The sequence below is a fragment of the Symphalangus syndactylus genome, chromosome 16 (assembly GCF_028878055.3).
Source record: "Symphalangus syndactylus isolate Jambi chromosome 16, NHGRI_mSymSyn1-v2.1_pri, whole genome shotgun sequence".
NCBI classification, from domain to species: Eukaryota; Metazoa; Chordata; class Mammalia; order Primates; family Hylobatidae; genus Symphalangus; species Symphalangus syndactylus.
The window spans coordinates 86221081-86241710 of NC_072438.2; the positions used below are offsets into that span (position 1 = coordinate 86221081).

General features: G+C 41.1%; 1 protein-coding gene across 1 annotated transcript; it reads left to right on the forward strand.

Moving 5' to 3' along the window:
• Positions 1–6089: 6089 nt before the first annotated feature.
• On the forward strand, positions 6090–20369 carry ZNF622 (zinc finger protein 622). The gene is made up of 6 exons (XM_055246113.2): positions 6090–6893; positions 8198–8458; positions 8670–8832; positions 13295–13407; positions 18733–18876; positions 20104–20369. The coding sequence occupies exons 1-6, from the start codon at positions 6269–6271 to the stop codon at positions 20229–20231; spliced, it is 1434 nt and encodes a 477-aa protein (XP_055102088.1). The 5' UTR covers positions 6090–6268; the 3' UTR covers positions 20232–20369.
• Positions 20370–20630: the final 261 nt, after the last annotated feature.

Genomic DNA, 20630 nt, shown 5'->3' on the forward strand with positions numbered 1-20630 from the left:
GATTTTTTTTAACTGCCTGCATCCCAGTTTAATAAAATACTAGGAAAACTTTTAATAATCTAGATGGGTATACTTCTTTACACTGCTCCAGCTGTGTTCACTGCAAGATAGGAAATTATTCTGAAAACCTTTACTGAACTACTGTTGTCTTAGATCATTTGTATCATGATGAAATTAGAAAGCCGCAGAGCTATATTTCTGTGTATTATTCCTCCATTTCCACTGTAGCATTTGTACTAAGAAAGATGTTGAAAATATGAGTTCTGGTTCTGATGTTAATATTATGGCTCTAAGACACAGTGTCAAAGTCATACAACATCCCCAAGCCCCATCCTGTTTCCCCAAACATTAAATAGGGAAGTTAATACTTACCTTATCACACACAGATGTTTAGAGAGTGAATGAAAAAAAGTATCTGAAGCACGTTGGGGGCAGGTTTGTGTGTGGAAAGGCTGCATAAAACCAAGATACTGATTTTTTTCCTGCCTATGTTTCAACTGAGCTATTCTTTTAAACATTAAAACAGAGGCAATCAACAAGGAACAGCTTACAAGAACCATAAGGTTCTTTTAATGGGTCTAGCACTGTATCAGCCTCATAGTGCAAGAAATCCTTGTAGAATTAATGGATGGAAGTGTTGCAAAAATGTCTACTATTTCAGTTGATTCTGTGGACCAAGCGTAAGGTTCTATAATAGTAATTTTTATGGTTATAACACCTACTAGCTATGGGACTCTGAGAAAGTCACCTAGTAACTCCATACCTATTTACCTCATCTACAAAATAAAAATATAGTACCATTTACTTCACAGAGTGTTACAAGGATTAAGTGTCTTAAGGCTAGGGTTGGCAGACTATGGCCCATGGGCCAAATCTGGCCTGCTACCTGTTTTTGTAGGGGCTGCAAGCTAAGAATGATTTTTTACATCTTGAAGTAGTTGAAAAAAATCAGAAGACTATTTTGTGACATAGAATAAATGAAAATCAATTTTCAGCATCTGTGAATAATGTTTAATTAGAACACAGCTATGCTCATTTGTTTATGTATTGTCTATGGCTGCTTTTATGCTATAACAATGAAGCTGATTAGTTGTGACAGAGAACCCAGGCCTACAAACCATATTTACTCTCTGGCCCTTTACGGGAAAAGTATGCGAACTCTTGATCTAAGACATAGAAAACAGGATCCTGTTTAATCCTCATGACTCTACAGTTAAGTGGTATTAAGAACATTTTGCCAAAGATCAGGGTAAATAAATTGTCCAAGGTCACATAGCTAGTCAGGGAAAAAGCCAGCCGGACCCCAAAGCCTATTCTCTTTCTAATGTATCATACTAGTATATTGGTTTCGTTTTTTGATACATTAACAGCGATCATAATTTTAAGTAGTTTAATAGAATTTCACTAAGTATTTAATACTGATTTTATTTTATATATATTTTTCTGTTTTCAAAGACTGCAGAAACCAGTTGAACTATACTGTTTTAAATGCTGTGTAAACAGGCTTTGCTGTAAATTTCAATTCCTTACTAAATTAAGAGAAGACTTTGCATATGTAGATAGCCAAGACAATTGGGGATTGAAAATCTCTCACAGGACTTAACGTTTTCATGAACACAGCATTCACAGAAACTGTAAACCATGTGATAAGTGTACGTTAGTTTTTATATTTCAGTATTTGCTACCCCCACCAAAGGTTACCCTCAACCAACCCAATCCCCTTTGTAGCCTTCCTTTTAAAAACCAAGGTGCCACTGCAATATAGGAATGTGAACGGCAGTAATTTTGTCACAAGAGAATATTGTGATCGGCATACAAACTGACTTGAAGGCAACTTTATTAGCTTTTATTTTAAATCATGTAATTATCAAGGATGAATATCCCAAAGTCTTCCAAGACTGAAACAAGAACCATGTTACTGTGTGTACTGTCACTGTTACAGTGTGCACCATAACTCTAGTAGTTTGAGAATTACGTGAACTATTTTAAGGGCTATGTCATGATATACAGAAGGAATTCTAATTTTCAATACTTTCAAATTAATTTTCTTTATCATAGGTGGTTGTATTACTCCATTCTCATATTGCTATAAAGAAATACCTGAGACTGGGTAATTTATATGAGATTTAATTGGCTCAGGGTTCTGCAGGCTGTACAGAAAGCATGGTGGCCTCTGCTTCTGGAGAGACCTCAGGGAGCTTTTACTCAAGGCAGAAGGCAAAGTGGGAGCAGGCAGTTCACATGCCAAAATCAGAAGCAAGAGAGAGCAAGGGGGGAGGTGATACACACTTTTAAACAACCACACCTTGAGAGAACTCACTGTCGCAGGAACAGCACCAAGGGGATGGTGCTGAACCATTCAAGAGAAATTCACACCCATGATCCAGTCACTCCCACCAGGCCCTGCTTCCAACATTGGGATTACATTTTGACATGAGATATGAGTGGGGACAACATCCAAACTATATCAGTGATCTTAGTTTAAATTCCTCAGAGTGATCAATTTGGTAATTTTTTTTGATAGCAGTACTGTCAGCAGAGGTTAGACACATTAAGAGTGCTGAGGATGTGCTGCAGAGATTTTACTCAACAGTCCCTTGCATTTACCAAGGAGGTATTGGCTGTAGACCTACTCTTTTGTTTTTTCTCCAATTAGTTCCAGATACTGCTGCTGGATCTACTCAAGGCCCACATCCATTCCTGATGCCATATAAGCTGAAACATTTTGTGACTATCCACCAAAGGAAGCATGAACAGTAAACACAAGAATCCAGTCTTTTGCCAATGATATCGTGGCTCTCTCTAGTCTCATTTTCCCTTGTTTGTATCCTAAGCTTCATGCAACCTAGACACACTCTTCATAAATATGTCCTTGATCTTTCTCCCTCCACAGTATTTCTTCTACCTGTTCCACCTCCCTTTCCACTTGCAGAGTCCTCAATCTTCTCCTTTAGGACCCATCTGAAATGTCTACTCCTTAATGAAAACTTTTCTGATCTCTCTAAGGGCATGAGATTTCTCTATCCTAAAGACTTATTAGCCCTTTATATTTCATTGTACTAGATCCAGCTAGTTAACTGTAAATATTTTTTATCATCCCTAAGAAGTCATAAAAAAACTTATTGAGAGTAGGAATGCCTTAATTTAGAACCAGTAGAATATTACAAAAAATATGTAGCATGTGGGAGAGACTATGGAGATATGAAAGCCACGAAAGGAATTTAAACTTTATCTTATGGGCATCAGACAACTATTCTTGAACAGAAAAAGTGACATACGAAAAAACTGCTAAGGAAAATTACTGATTACCTGTATTTACTGTAGAGGGGGCTACAGGGAAACAGTAAGGTTATCCTGGAGACTGCAGAAGAACAGTACATTGGAAAATTAGTATGGCGGAGGAAACAATACCCCTTTAAAGAAGAAAAGTAAAGAAACTGGAGAGTTCAATGATGCTGAAATTGGAGGATCATGAAAATAGATTAGAGGAGGCAGGGAGGAAATAATGACCTGAAGAACATGCTGGAAGAGCCATATAAGAATGATAATGGGCAAAAGTAAAACCAGAAGTTCTTTACTTTTATAGCCATCTTCTGCTTTACTTTTTAGGGAAGCTTGAAAATAGTGTTTTCAAAATCTGCTTTGCTTATTCCAGTTAACAACTAATACTAGCTACATTTCTCAAAGTGAGTATCCAGATGGCTCAGCTATTTTAAAAGATACTGATAATTTCAAAGTAAGTTTTCAGAAATAAAAATCACCATCTGACTTAACTTTTGCACCGCAAAAGATTCATTTAACAAATACTGAACAGTTGATCCGCTGGCACTGTTATAGCATTAGGGTATACAACAAAGGAGTGCTTGCTGTCATGGAGCTTATGTTCTATCTAGACGCAGATGACTAACATGCAGTGTGACTAGACATCCTGGTGTGCCCAAGACTGAGGGGTTTCCTGGGATCCAGAGCTAAGCCTGGGAAATCAGTGACAAACAACAAATGCTAGTGGTAGCTGATCTCCCAATGATCCCTTAAAGCCACCCTGCCCCCCACTTCCCACTTCCTGGTATTCATGCCCTTATGTAAGCCCTTCTTACGTTAAATAGGGCTGACCTGCATAAGTAACAACACCTTGTGGAAACGACTGTGTGTGACTTCCAAGGCTAGGTCTATGAATTTCATGTGGCTTTCCGCTGCACTCAAGCAGCCCTATGGAGAGGCCTACTTGTCAAGGAACCAAAACCTCTTGCTATCAGCTATGTAAATGAACCATCTTTAAGGGAGATTCTCCAGCCACAGTCAAATACAGTCAGACTTTCAGATGACTTTAGCCCTGGACAGCATGTTCACTGCAACCTTTTAGGAGATCTTAGAACCACTCAGCTAAGTCACTCAAATGCCTGACATACAGAAACTGAAATAAAGCTTGATGCTAAATCGAGGGGTAATTTAATACAGAGTAGTAGATAACTAATACAGTGCTAGTGAAAAGTTATGCCTGGTAAGGACTTAGGAAGGTAGGCACTATTTTTGGTAAGTGGATTTGGATAAGCCTCTCTTACAAAGGCATTTGGGCAGAGATCCACAAAATAAGGGAGCAAACCAGCAAAAGGATGTTCCAAGCAGAAGAGTAATGGATTTCTGACTTAGTACCAACTAAAGTGCTTGTTAGAAGAACGTCAAATGTGTCATTGAGACTCAAATAGGATGAGCAGAGTAGAGAAGGGGGTGTGGCAGGACATCAGAGGGAAGGGTAGAGCCTGGCAGAATAAAAAGTAAGGTGTTTGACTGAGTCAAGGGAAGCCACTGGAAGGTTTTTAAAAGCGCCATCTTCTTTTGGTTTTCTATTGGCAGCTTGGATTCTGAGCATGCAACATTCGACTCTGTAACAAGGCTGACTCTGGTTCAACTAGGCTGTGTGGATGAAATCTATGACCTCCCCAAGCATTTGAAGTTCACGTTTTCTTTTTCTTTTGAGACGGAATCTTGCTTTGTTGCCCAGGCTGGAGTGCAGTGGCGCGATCTCGGCTCACCACAACCTACGCCTCCCGGGTTCAAACGATTCTCCTGCCTCAAACTCCCAAGTAGCTGGGATTACAGGTCCGCGCCACTGCGCCGGGACTAATTTTTGTATTTTTTAGCAGAGACTGGGTTTCGCCACGTTGGCCAGGGTGGTCTTGAACCCCTGACCTCAGATGATCCACCCGCCTCGGCCTCCCAAATTGCTGGGATTACAGGCGTGAGCCATCGCGCCTGGCCTGAAGTTCTTTTCTACAGAACTTTGCTGTCCGATATACATGAGGCTACACAGCCACCTGGGCACCTGGCACGGGTCTAGTCCAAATTGAGACGGGCTGTTAACTCTAAAACACACACTGGATTTCCAAGACTTAGAACCAACGACAGAGCGTAAAAGATCTCATTAATTCTTTTAGACTGATTACATGCTGAAATGACAGGATGGGCTAAATTAAACACATTATTAAAAGCAGTTTCACCGATTTCTCTTTACTCTTTAAAAATGTGGCTACTATTAGAATTACATACGTGGCTTGGACTGTGTGTCTACAGGGAGCTCCTCTCACGCATTCTGTGCACTCAAATTCCGCCGGTGTCCTCCGCCGGAAGGGCCGCCTCAGAAAGCCCGAGCCTGCGGCCTGGCCTCTCCGGTTTCCCGGGGAAGCGGTCCAACCACCCGCGAGGGCTCCGAGGTCGGCCCCGAGGGGTAAGGGCAGCCCTTGCCCTCGCGACATCCATTCACCCGGCTCCGCAGGTGCAGCGCGCGGTCCTCAGAGAAACCCCGACCCTCGCGTCGCTGACCCGGCCATTCATTAATCGGGGGCTTCCCAGGGCCCGGGAGCAGCCTCGGGCGCCCCACTCCCCCATTCTCGCGTAGCCGTCTCCTTGACCGCGTCACACCGAGCGGCACAACCACCAGGGAAGGTAACTGGGAGGGCGCGACCTCCCTCAATCAACAGCCAACTCGGGCTGACTGAGCGGACCCAGGTCCCGTTCAGCCACTGCGTTCCCTCAGCTTCCTGGGCCTCACGGCGGCGGAGGCGTGGCCACAGCCTGAGAGGCGGGTTTCCTGTCTAGTTGTGAATAACTTCCGACGTGTACCGGATGTTTCCTCAGTGACAATCAGGAAGTCGGCGTGTCGAGTGGCTCTTCCTGGCAGCTGAGTAGGGTTAAGGTCTGAGGGTCTTGTGGGGCCAGGGCGCTGATCACCAGGTGTTTGGCTTGGTCAGCTCTTATTTCTCGCCTGGCAATGGCGACGTACACTTGTATAACTTGCCGGGTGGCGTTCCGCGACGCGGACATGCAGCGGGCCCACTATAAGACGGACTGGCACCGCTACAACCTGCGGCGGAAGGTGGCCAGCATGGCCCCAGTGACCGCCGAGGGCTTCCAGGAGCGAGTGCGGGCGCAGCGGGCCGTCGCGGAGGAGGAGAGCAAGGGCTCGGCCACCTACTGCACCGTTTGCAGTAAGAAGTTTGCCTCTTTCAACGCCTACGAGAACCACCTCAAGTCCCGGCGGCACGTTGAGCTGGAGAAGAAGGCGGTGCAGGCCGTGAATCGGAAAGTGGAGATGATGAATGAAAAGAACTTGGAGAAAGGACTGGGCGTGGACAGTGTGGACAAGGATGCCATGAACGCGGCCATCCAGCAGGCCATCAAGGCCCAGCCGTCCATGTCTCCCAAGAAGGCGCCCCCAGTGCCTGCAAAGGAGGCCAGGAGTGTCGTGGCCGTGGGTACTGGTGGCCGTGGGACCCACAACCGAGACCCGAGCGAGAAACCACCCCGGCTCCAGTGGTTTGAACAGCAGGCAAAGAAGTTGGCAAAGCAGCAGGAGGAGGACAGCGAGGAGGAGGAAGAGGACCTGGATGCAGACGGTGAGGGCCCTGTCTGGGCGGGGAGGGTAAAGAGGAACTTGGCCCCCGCTTAAGTTTCCAGATTTATACTCGAGATGGGTGTGTGTGTGTGTTTGAGAGCTTTTAAGTAAAAATGATGAGGGAAGGTGGTTTAGACGCTTTCTGAAGTGCCTTATCTGGCCAGCAGGTTTGGCTGTTCAGTTCACTCAATTCATTCTCCAAGGCCTAAAACGTTGTCTGGAAAAAGAAGTGCTTAATGCATATTTGGAGAATGAATTGATGCCTTCTCTGTTTTGGATGAGGAGGCTTTTAACATATGCACAGGACATGCTATCGTTATACCAGCTGCCGTGTAGTTTGCGATTCTAGTGGGTTTCCAGTTATGATGGTTTTGCACTTAATTTAGTTGAGTAAAACAGAATGAGGGGATCAAAACCAACTCAGCCAGAAATTTGGAGCTGGAGCTAGCAGCCTCACCTGTTTGACTTTATGAGCTATTTATTGCTTACTTCCCTCATCCCACATCTTATTAACAGTGCTGGTGTAGTTGTTCATATCTTAGTCTGTTCCCTCTGCTATAACGAAGTATTAGAGACTGGGTAATTTATGAACAACATAAATGTATTTTCCCATAGTTCTGGAAATTGGGAAGTCCAAAATCAAGGTGCTGGCAGAGTCAGTGTCTGGTGAGGGCCTGTTCCATAGATGAAGTTTTCTCATGGTTTTCTCATGGTATTATGTATTTTGCAGAAGGCAAAAAAGGGGCTAGCCAGTTCCCTCGCACTAATCCATTCATTCGGGATTAGTGCTTGCCTAACCTAATCACCCACTAAAGGCCCCACCTCTTAATGCCATTTCAATGATGATTAAGTTTCAACATTTGAATTTTGGGAGGGAAACATGCATTCATTCAAACCATAGCCGTTCATAGAGCACCCTCCCAGCACATACACACACCCCATAGTACTTTTGTGAAATAATAGATAGAGGCATTATTTTAGAAGTTTATAAAAATATTCAGCCAGATAGGAGACTCCCTAACTATATGTTCAGCACTGGGCTAGGTGCTGTAAGGCATAGGCAAGAAACAAACAAAAGACTCCTGTTTCCTGGAAAAGAAAGACTAAGGAATTTCACGGCCATTCAGATGAGTCTGTGGTAAACAAATAGCTAAAATTGAGATCTTGAAAGAGGAGTTGTCCTTGGGAGTTGGGGTGTGGCTGTTTCTCCAAATACAGGACTGTATCACCTCATGTGAATTTTTGTGGTATCTTTGCTTGCTACTACTTTTCTTAAACTTTGTATTTCAAAATTCTGGCTTGCAGATTGGGAAGATATTGATTCTGATGAAGAATTAGAATGTGAGGATACTGAAGCAATGGACGATGCAGCGGAGCAGGATGCAGAGGAGGAAGAGGCTGGGGAAGGCCCACCCCTTGGTGCCATCCCTGTCACGGACTGCTTATTTTGTTCCCATCATTCCAGCTCGCTCATGAAGAATGTGGCTCATATGACCAAAGTCCACAGTTTCTTTATTCCTGATATAGAATATCTTTCAGATATTAAGGGACTGATTAAATACTTGGGTAAGTACAATAGTTTTCCTTTCAATGAGGAAATAATCACATTATTGGGGGACTGGTCTCAAGGGAACATTAGTTTTGCATTTTTCATCAATCTTTGATATAATTGCTTGCTTATTTTGTGAATGATTTTTGAGTTTTGGTGACAAATAGTGAGATTTAATCTGGTTTCAAAAAGCTTTTTTCATGTTTTTTCCTTACATTATTTTTCTAGGAGAGAAAGTTGGTGTTGGCAAGATTTGCTTGTGGTGCAACGAGAAAGGGAAGTCCTTCTACTCCACAGAAGCTGTACAGGCACATATGAATGACAAAAGCCACTGTAAGCTCTTCACAGATGGCGATGCTGCTTTGGAATTTGCAGACTTCTATGATTTTAGGTAAGCATAGTTTGTAATATGAAGTAAAGTGAGTTCATATTTGCTTTGAAGTGATATTAGGTGTGCCAGTGCTGGATATGTTTGGCACTGTACAACATATCCTTAATAACACTTATAACACCTCTGTATTAGGTAGTTCTTTCTTTGTAGTTGAGAAACTCAGTTTAACAGAGTTTAACATATCTAGTAAAGAGAAGACCTTAGACCCAAACTGAAGTTTGACTTGTTTTTGTTTTTGCTCTGGTTAAATCATCAAGAGTTCAGTTTTGCCAGTTACCCCTTGAACAGAGATACAGAAATTAGGTTTCACATATTGGGTTCCTGGAGAGTCCTTGCATCACCAGCTGTCTCGTGAAGGAGTTGAGACAATTGCTAAACCAGGCCCAAACCAGGCATCTGATGGTGAGATTACCCCATTGGTGGTTCACCCCTAACTAGAATCTTTTTTTTTTTTCTGAGAAAGATTTTTGCTGTCACCCAGGCTGGAGGACAGTGGCACAATCACGGCCTACTGCAGCCTCAGCTTCCCTGAGCTCAGATGATCCTCCCACCACAGCCTCCCCAGCAGCTAGTGTGCACCAATATGCCCTGCTAATTTTTGTATTTTTTGTGGAGATGGGGTTTCGCCGTGTTACCCCAGGCTGGTCTTGAACTCCTGGGCCCAAGTGATCCACCCGCCTCAGTCTCCCAAAGTGCTGGGATTACAGGTGTGAGATACCATGCCCGGCCCTAACTAGAATCTTGAATATTTTGTATGTCATTTAGCAAATATATGTTAAGTACTTGTGAACAACTAGTTGTCAAAATTCCTGTGAGCTAGCACAGGAGATAAGCAGATGTGTATAATTACCATGCCAGGCATGCATAGACCAAGTTATACTGTGGTCAGAAACGTCTCAGTCTTTTAAGTCTTCCTTTTGCATTTTCTCCCTGATTTCTCATTTTGCAGCTGGAGACTTGCAGTTGGTGGACATGACTGGGTGGAGGTAGAGGGGAGGATTAGAGGCTGTGGCAGTAGAGAAACAATGAATGTCTGCTGGTGGTGGGAAGCATCCTCTTTCAGTATTTATCCCTCTCAAGTTTCCTTTTAGACAGCAGTGTTTATGACCTTTTGACTGATGTTGTAATCAGAGTGGTCAAAGCAAATACCATGGATAGTCAAGCGGCTGCCATCAGCAGTAGGCTTGGAATGCCCAGCACTTGGTCTCTCATCCTGGGGTTATATTCAGAATCCTACAGTCTCATAGATTTCAATATCTTCTGTAGGCCCGTGACCCCCACATTTATATCTCTAGTATAGCCTTCCCCTCAGCTGTAAACTGAAGATATCCAGCTGCCTCCTCGATATTTCTACTTGTGTCCAAAAGGGATCATTAACTTAACCTGTCCAAAATCAACTCCTGCTATGCATCCTAATCTGCTCTCTGTAAGTAAATGGCATCTCTGTCCTTCTAGTTACTTAAGCCAAATGCCATGCAGTCTTCCTTTATTCTTCTATTTTCTTTCATGCTTACATTAGAATCGATCACCAAATTCTGCTTTATCTACTTTTGCACTATCTATCTTCAGAGGCTGACTGCTTCTCACTACTTCTACTGCTACTACCCAGGTCCAGGGCACCATCGTCTTTCGCCTGACTTCCTGCAGTAGCCTCCTGCTGCCTGGTCTCCATACTTACATCCTTACTACCCGCTATTTTCTATTCTCAAAACTGTAACTAGGGGGATCCTTTTAAAACATTAAGTGAGGTCAAACTCTGCTCAGATTCTTTCAAAGACTACCTATCCTACTCAGAGTAAAAGCCAAAGTATAATGGCCTGCAGGGCCCTGCACTTGATGTGGAGCAGCTGTGGTCCTGTGGTTTTGTATTAGTTGCTGTCTGGATTCCTAACTATTCCTCTAATGCATCAAGTGTGTTTCTCAGGACCTTTGCATTTGCTGCTGTATTTGTTTGTATTATTCGCTTAGATATTCACTTGACTTGTCCTTCACTTCTTGCAGGCATTGACATAAATTTCACCTTCTCAGGGTGGCCTTTTTTGACCACCTTCCATAAAATAACACCTACCCAATCCTTTTTATCCTGTTTTATTTTTCCTTATATCCCCTACTGCCATTGTGTGTATTGTATATTATTTATTGTCTCCTCCTTCTAGAATCTAAGCTTCAAGCCCTAGCCTTTTGTTGTTGTTACTGTTGTTCTTTACTGGGTGTTGCTTAAACCGTTAGTTTGAATTAAAATATGTAACTGATGGAAATGGTTCTCCCTTAGTCCAAATGATGTATTTTTCATTCCATTTACAGTTTTATTCTGTTGGTGCCTAGAAATGAGAAATTATATGAGCTTTTCTTCCTAAAAATGAATATTAAATGATTTGTTTTTCTTAAAAAAATAAAAGTTAGCCAAGTGTGGTGGCATGAGCCTGTAGTACCAGCTGCTTAGGAGGCTGAGGTAAGAGGATCACCAGAGGCCAGGAGTTTCAGGCCAGGCTAGGTGACATAGTGAGACCCTGTCTCTAGGGGAAAAAAAGGAAAAAAAAAAAAGTTGATAATGCTTAATAAAGAAAACTTGGAAAATAGAAAGCCTTTACATACAAAGCTAGTGTTTATGGAGTGCTTACCTGCCAGACACTGTTCTAATAAGCATTTTATGTGGATTCACTCAGCTAAAAAATGACAAATTACCTATAATTTCACTTGTTTACTTATTTTGGACCTGAAACTTTTTATTGAAGAATAAACTTACAGAAAAGTGCATATGTGTATACAGCTGGCCCTCTGTAGTCATAGATTCTCCATCCGTGCATCCAAACTAAAGTATTCGGAAAAAATTTTGTCCATACTGAACATGCACAGACTTATTTTTCTTGTCATTATTCCCTAAACATTTAGTACTGTGTAACAACTATTTACATAGCATTTACAATGTATTAGGTATTATAAGTAATATAGAGATGATTTAAAGTATGCAATGATTTAGGTTATATGCAAATGTTATACCATTTTATATCAGGGACTCGAACATCTGCAAATTTTAGTATCCTAGGGAGGTCCTGGAACCAATCCCCCATGGATACCAAGGGATGACCGTACTTGTGATATCATGATTCAGTTTAGTGAAGTTTTAAATATAACTAGCACCTAGATCAAGAAACAGCATATTAATAATACCCTGACATTTCCCTTGTGTGTCCTTCCAGAAACTACCCCTCCTTTCTCCAAGAGTAACTACTATTCTGACTTACAGCTGCATAGATTGGTTTTGCCTGTTTTTATACTTTATTTAAATGGAATCACAAAGAATGTACTCTTGGGTGTGGCTTCTTTTGCTCAACTTTATGTTTGGGAGACCCATTTATACTATTTTATATAGCTGTGGAGAGTTCTTATTGTTACAGAGTGTTCTGTTCAGTGCTCCACAACATCTAGTCTACTGTTGATACACATTTGAGTGGTTTCTAATTTGGGGCTGTTATAAACAATGCTGCCACATCATTCTAATGTGTCTTTGGCAAATGTTTATAGGTTATCTGTTGTGTGTATATGTAGGAGTTGGGCCAGAGGATATACATATGTTCCATTTTAGAAAATACTGTCAAATTGTTTTCCAAAGTGGTTTTCTATACTCCCACTTGTAGTGAGGGAGAGTTTTTCATTTTAGCAACTATGGTGGGTGTGTAGTGGCTTTAATTTGCATCTCCCTGATGATGATTACTGCAATCAAGAGCCTTTTTATGTATTCATTGGCCATTTGGATATCTTTTTGTGAGGTATCTGATCAAGTATTTTGTCTATTTTCTTATTAGGTTGTCTGGTTTACTGTTAATAATTTAATGTACACTTTTCCAATTATTTTTTCATGTGTATCTATGAATAGCATTTGTCAACATTTTTAGGAATACAGAGATTCTTGTGGACCTGCACTGTCCAATATAGTAATTACTGGGTATACCCATATAGCTATTTAAATAAATTGGAAGTTTAATTAAAAATGTAAACATTCAGTTCTTCAGTCAGACTACCTGCATTTCAAAGTTCTGTTCTGGAAAGCTCATGTGACTGCAGTTACTGTATCAGACACAAAGACATATTGATAGAACATTTTCTGTCATCACAGAGTTCTGTTGGACAGCACTGTTCTATAACTTATTTTCATAATGGTTAAATTGAGTATAGCTGCATGTCCAGCTGTACGTTCTCCTTCTTTTCTTCTCTGTTAGGCAGCCTTTCTAGGGAAAAACAAATAGAATTCTGTTATAGATCATTTGCTCACTTCTACTACAGACAAAATGCTAACGAGTTGTTTTCTCCCAAAACCTTTTAACTGTAGTTCCTACAGCTGCTTCCTCCCCTCTCCCTTTTAGGTAGCTTAGGAAGTTTGCCACATTTGCAAATGAAGTTTATGTCTTTTAGTTCAATTTGAGATACTAGTCTATTTATTAGTGCAATTTCTCTGTTATAGGAGTAGCTATCCAGATCACAAGGAAGGGGAGGACCCCAGTGAGGCTGAGGAGTTGCCCTCAGAAAAGAACTTGGAATATGACGATGAAACCATGGAATTGATTCTGCCTTCTGGTAAGTGCATTTGTCAAAAGTAAATAGCTTAATGCCAGTGGGATTGAGAGAGAAGCATATCTCCATCAATTACCTTCCATACTGAGGGAAATAGACCATAAGCTTAAAGTATATGTTTGGGTTCTCATGTATGGTGTAAACCCTGAAGGTTGCTGCTCAGCTCTAAGTTGCCTGTTTTGTTTAAATTTGATCAGTGTTTTTTTCATTTCTGGGTTATGATTCAGAATGTGTGATGAGGCATTTCTTTTTTCTTTTTCTTTCTTTTTTTTTTAGATGTAGACCTTTTCTATTCTGTTCTTTATTTATTTTTTATTTTTTTGGTCCTGTCTAGGTTTCTCTTGTTAATTGTAATCTTACTGTTATTCTTTGAACTGATTCCTGTTTCCTTTTGTTGCTCAGACTTCCAAATGGTAGTTTGGTGTGGGTGTATCTGACTCATGGTGGAAATTTATCCACCATGAAGTATGAAAAGATGAAGAATAACCATGAATATGAGAAGCATACATGGTTGTTTATTGTGTAGGAAGAAAGAATCGTGATTAACTGATAAGAAAAGGAGAAGCTACAGAAGATATGTTTGAGAAATGAAAGGAGATGGAAAGGTAGAGATGATAATAAGATCTTAATATCTGGTATTTACCGAGCAGTTAGCACATTCAGGCAGGTGTATTTGTCTTTATAGGCCAACATGAGTTAGATTCCAGCATCTTCATTTTACATATGAAGCTTAGAGAGGCTGAGTAATTTACCAGGATCACATACCTAATCAGTAAAGCCTTTTTCCAATATCTGTATACTGCCTCGGGAGATTTGCAGTAATGATGCAGGCAGGAACAACACACCCTGCTGGTGGAGAGGTCTGCAATGAAGCAGCCTTGTCTTATGGCTTTCCACATAGAATGTCACTGCTTAGGTACAGATGGCTATCTTTAGCTCAGAATGATAACCTTGTAAGGCCAAGAGCAGCTTTAGAGTGTGGCAATAGGAGGAAAGGTCAGGCAGAACCTATTTTGAAGATGACAGTTCTTTCTACAGTGATAAGAAGGTTATAATGCAATATATTATTATGGCCTATCTAATACACAGTAGTAAAACCTAAATCCCCGAGAACCTTTTCTAGTCTTTCTCTGATGACAATACCCATATAGAACATCAGAAATATGTTTAATAACTTATTTTCCAGAACTATATGTTTAACTTGTTGTCTCCTTAGCTTCTTCTTCTTAAACGGTAGAATCAGATAACCATAGACCTTAAGTAAATTGAATAAGGCAATCCTAGTACAGCAGTGTCTGCCATGTAGTAGGATCACTATAGTGTTTGCTTCATTTTGCATCTACTTTAGCACAATATATTACAAAACTTAGCATAACGTGAGCATATCTATTTGAGAAATCTAGGATGTTTCAGAGAAGTTTTCATCTAGACTTTACATTTTTGAAACTTACAAAAAATAAAGAATCCTCAGCTTTGTCCTGGGTGATTGAGTTTTTTAAGGTATCTAAAAAGACACCCATTTTGACTGCCAAAACCAAGCCCATTTTTGGCTTTAGCTAGCCTTAGAAAGATCTTAGAGAGATCTTCCTCTCCCACATCCAGATGGCTTAGTAACTCCTAAATGTCTTTTGAGTATTTTTTTTTTTTTGTATTAATCTATCTGTGTCACCATTATACCCTCCTGTCTGGTCATCTCTAATCTGGTTTCCACATGACCACCAAAACATTCTTTCTAAAACACCAGTAGATTTTCTTTACTCTCTGTAGTTCCTCCACTGGGAGCCATTGCCTTTAGGGTAACTGAGTTTCTCTCGCTTCTGGTCCCTCAGGTGTGTAGTGCTATTCCTCTACCCCACCCACATACACAGTTTTCTTCCTCTGGGCGTTTGCATGTGTGGTGCCTCTTTTATTCCTACTTTTCTTGTAAGATTCAACTTATTTAGATTCAACCCTCTGGGAAGGCTTCCTGAACTCATCTCCTGTCCATTTACTGGGTAACAAGAGTCTCCCCCCTGCTGCTGGGACACTAAATCTAATTACTCAGATTGAACTTCAGTAAAATCAAGCAGGCTATCTCAAAACCAATGACAAAAAGTATCCACTAGAGGGCACTGTGAGCATTTATTTTGAAGATTGTGGTCTGGCAAGGTTTTTTTTGGGTTTCCTTCATTGCTCTTCAGCTCTTTTGGAGTAAGTTGGTATGAAAGGCCCATTCAATTGGATGTCAGAAATTGTAAGGCCATTTGTTAAGAAGGAGTGGACATTAGCCTGGTGTGATGGTGTGTGCCTATAGTCTCAGCTAAGGCAGGAGGATCACTTGAGCCCAGGAAGTCAAGAGTCACAAGGCTGCAGTGAGTCATGATCATGCCAGTGCACTCCAGCCTGGGTGACAGAACAATACGCTGTCTTCTAAAAACAAAAAAAGAAAAAAAGGAGTGGACGGTCTAGCTTTTGGCTACTGCTGTGTCAAAAGCTAGATGGACAGGTTGCGTGCTTCACCATGACTTAGACATAACCAATCCCTTATTTATTGGGCAGTCACCCTGTGTTCTAGAAAATACTTCTCCTTGATGAGGGCCTTCAAGTGTAGCTGTCCTTAGCCCGTCATACGTGGTGCTAATATCAGGTGGTCACTGTCATTGGCACAGGGCAGGGGGAGCTCTGAATGCTGTTTTCAGTTCCTTCTTACCAGCTGTTGGAAACCTTGGCATTGAGTATTGAAGCCATTTCAAGGACGCTTTAAAAGGCCAACCTGCTGTAGGATGTATTTCCACATGTTGCTTAAGTATATAAATATATTGAATTCTTATGTACTAATGACCAGCATTATCACCTTGCAAACCTGGAGTGTCCAGACCTAACGTTATAAATATAACATCACAGTAAACAATGCTGGAATTTCCTGTAGACCCTCCATTTAAGCTTGTGTTTTTATCCATCAACTACATCTCCCTTATTTCTTGTGGTCCAAGAGCTTTGTTAACTCTTATGCTGTCAAAACAGTCAGGTTCAGGGAAAATGTTTTTATCCACACTACTATCCAAAGACCATGTCTTTGAATCGAAAGGTTCTTTTTGTCATCTCTTGAGTATGATAACAAAACAAGCAACTGAAAGTAACCACTTTTCCATATCTGTGTAGCAAGCAAATTATTTTCCAGTTATTTTGGCAGGTATAGGGACTTAAAATAACCAAAATAATTTTCTTATGCACATTAAAAGTCTGGTTCCTAAAAGCAAATACAGACTTCCACAATATTTATAGTATCTGGTTCATGGTCTTCTTACACAAAAGATTCTGAAAGAAATGACTTTACATAGGTAAATATAAATCTTTCCTGGAAACTGTACACAGGGTTCTACCTGGCCAAATAACCAAACATTTTCAGTGAAAATGGCTTTTTCATGCCTTATGTATATACTGTTGTTAAATATCTGCATGGTTATGTCTGTCTGGGAAGATATTTGATTGCTTTTGTTCTAATTAATATTCTTGTGAAAGGATAGTGTGTATTTAGTAAGCTTTTAGGTAATGCTGATGACACTGGCTTAGGGACCACCTTTGGAGAGCCACTGCTCTGAGGGAGCCTGGAATTAGTCATCTCTAATCCCAGCCCCCTTCAGGTCATCTCCCTTGAACCTATGACACAGGGGTTGGGACATTTTCCCTAGAAAGGGCCAGAGGTGATCGTTTAGGCTTTGTGTGCAATTCTGTCCCTGCAGCAGCTTCCCACCTCTGCTGTTGTAGCAAACACCAAAGCATCGAGAGATGATACCTACACAGTTGAGCATGGCTGTGTGGCAGCAAAACAAACCAAAACAGGCGGTTGGCCAGATTTGATTCTCTGGCTGTAGTTTGCCACCCCTAGATTAATATATCAGATGTGCCTCACTCTCTTAAGAAACTTGAATTGTTCTTCCAGTAGATATCTTTACTTACCTTAGGTTTTTATTATTCCAGCTACAGAATTTCCAGTTGGTGGCCAATACCTTTGTCCCATAATTTTTTTTTTTTTTTTCTGGAGACGGAGTCTTGCTCTGTTGCCCAGGCTGGAGTGCAGTGGTACGATCTCGGCTCACTGCAAGCTCCGCCTCCCCGGTTCACACCATTCTTCTGCCTCAGCCTCCCGAGTAGCTGCGACTATAGGCGCCCACCACCACCTCTGGCTAATTTTTTGTACTTTTAGTAGAGATGGGGTTTCACCGTATTAGCCAGGATGGTCTCGATCTCTTGACCTCGTGATCCACCCACCTCGGCCTCCCAAAGTGCTGGGTTTACAGGCGTGAGCCACCGCGCCTGGCCGCGTCCCATAGTTTTTTTATTTGAAATATACAGAGTCTGTTTTCTTTTTTCTCACTCTGTTACAAGTTAGTAGGCCTATGAGATAATGAGATATACAATCGTGTTGTAATGACATCAACATACTTTGAAAATTAAGTTTAGAAATTCATTTCTGAAAGCATGATTGACTTACATAGTTTTACCAGATCCTACTAAATAAGCAAAAGCTATAGACAGAATTCAGCTTAATCATCTTTTAAAATTCAAATTCACCAGGTGATTTCCATCATTTAGGAAGCACTAGGTCAGGGTTACTCAGCCTTGGCACTATTGACATTTTGGACTAAATAATTCTTTGTTATGGGGGGCTGTCCTGTGCGTTTAAAGATGTTTAATAGCATCTCTAGCCTCTACCCACTAGGTGCCAGTAGTACCCCTCTAGCTGTAACAACCAAAAATGTGTTCAGTCAGTGCCAAATGTCCCTTGCTAGATAAAATCCCCATTGGAGAATCACTGCAATAGAGAGTTTAAACAAAAGAAAGGTGGATTGATTTCTATTTTAGATCCTGACTGTGGCTTGTAGTCCCAAACATCAGAACTGCTCTCTGTGCTTAATCTTCTTCCCATATATATATATGTATAATTTTTATTTATTTATATATATAAAACACTAAAAATCTCTTATCTCCTAGGCCCCTATTATCTGTATTAGTAGGGGTTTCTATGTGAATTTTTTGGGAGTCATATTGTATGCAAGTAAGTACACAATGCTAAGTTTTTCCCTTAACAGTGACTTGCCATTTTCTTTTTAAAAAATCTGTTGTTTGGTTTTCTTTTTCTTGCATGCTTTCTTTCTTTCACTTTTTCATTTTTATTTTACATGCTGCTTCATCTTTCTTTAGTAGATAGAACAACTGTTTCTTCTGGTACATCGATTTTCCATCTAGATATACTAAAAGATCTGATTTGGAAAGCCCTTGCTTTATAGCTCTGCCTTGAAAAAACTATCCAACTCAGTGTTTCAGTATTGCTCTTTTGAAAAACAGGTGCCAGAGTGGGTCATCGCTCCTTGATGAGATACTACAAACAGCGATTTGGCTTGTCAAGAGCTGTGGCAGTTGCCAAAAATCGGAAGGCCGTGGGCCGAGTTCTTCAGCAGTACAGAGCCCTGGGATGGACTGGCAGCACAGGTACATTGATCTTTACAACTACAGACCAGTCTAAGAACTTGTATTTCTAGAAGGGGTCTGGGGAAAGCTGTTTCCATTTATGTTGTCCTTGTGGATCCTCTCTAGGGCAAACTTAACGTCTTGGCTCCAGGGACTTCAATTACCACTTGATATGTTTAAGGCAATAAGCCCAAAGTGCTATGACTTAGAAATTTCATATTCCTGGCACAGTGATTTTATATACCATTAACTTTTTCAGAAGATAATAGTTACAAAAAGAATTATTTAGTAATCACCAAAGGTTGAAATTATCCTGGAGGTTACGCAGAGGAATTAGATAGTATCCTAGTGGTTAATAGCTTGAGCTGTGGAGTCAGACGTGACTTATGTGATGTACTTAGAGGTTCTTATATGATGAGCATGAGTAATTTAATTAATATAAGCTTCTGTTTCCTCATTTATAAAACAGAGATGATAGTAATAAGACCTACCTCTTAGAGTTGAGTGGGTTGAATGTCATGCATGTGTGATATAGTGCATGCCCATAGTCAAGGTTAGCTATCAGTCCCCTTTTTTGTAATTTTCCCATAGAAAATTTAGCAAAAGTAGAAGAGTAAAGCATGCCACTGCAATTGTTGAGCTTTGAAACCTCATCAGTATGGTACTCTTTACATCTATTCTGATGTGTCTGCTGGATGAAGCTGGTTATATCCTTAGATCTTCAGGGAAAACATTTATCCAACTGAGGACTGTGGAGAAGATAAGAGGAGGGCTGCCTTCTGATCGCCTGGGAAGCTCTAGGCAACTAAAATCCATTGGAAATGGCACTGTGTCTATATGTGGTTTCCTTCACTGTGGCTACTTGGGAGCTGTGTGGCCACTTGAATCTGACAGAGACTTGGCTTCATCTTACTCTTAGCAGGAAGTATTGTCTGACTCGATATATAGCTTCTGCCTTTCTGATTAATGGGGCTTCGCCTTTTGGGCTTATAGACTCTTCCCGATGATGAAAACTAAAGATGCTAATCCCAGATAAATGTATATATACAAAAGTTCTGGTATGCAATTCTGGGGTCCACAGAGACCCCTGAGGCCCATGGCTTAGAGACCCCAAGTTAGCAACTCTGTTTTAAATACAAGAACCTAGTTACCCCAAACTAACCTTTTGAATTCTCTGCCAAGGTTGGATTTTCTCTGATCACAGATAACAGACCTTTGCCTAATTTCTTAACCGCCTTCCAATCATAGGAGCGGCTCTTATGCGAGAGCGAGACATGCAGTATGTCCAAAGGATGAAATCAAAATGGATGCTGAAGACAGGAATGAAGAACAATGCCACCAAGCAGATGCACTTTCGGGTTCAAGTGAGATTCTGAGAGTCTGCTGGGATTGAGCGATCATCTCCTGCTCAAGTTTCCTCCTTGCCCTGAGGACCAGTGAAAGCCAGATCACAGGAGAGACCCTTTTGCTGCTACTTCATTCGTTCTGACCTAATAATAAAAGTTAGAATCATATGAGTTTTCAGATGTCATTTTTGAATAGTGTTGAAAGGTTGTGTTTTCACAAGGTAGGTCCTGTGTCTACTGGACCCTGGGACTTGCACTGCTGCCTGACAGTTGCTTCATCGCCTCAGCTTTAAATGATTTATGGTTGTCAGAGTAATGTGAGGAATCAGGAATGACTTGTGTGCCCCAAACTTAGTTTAACTTTCAGAGTAACTCACCATGTCATGGCACTAGGACCTATGTAAGGGGGCTTAAAGGCTTATATAGGGG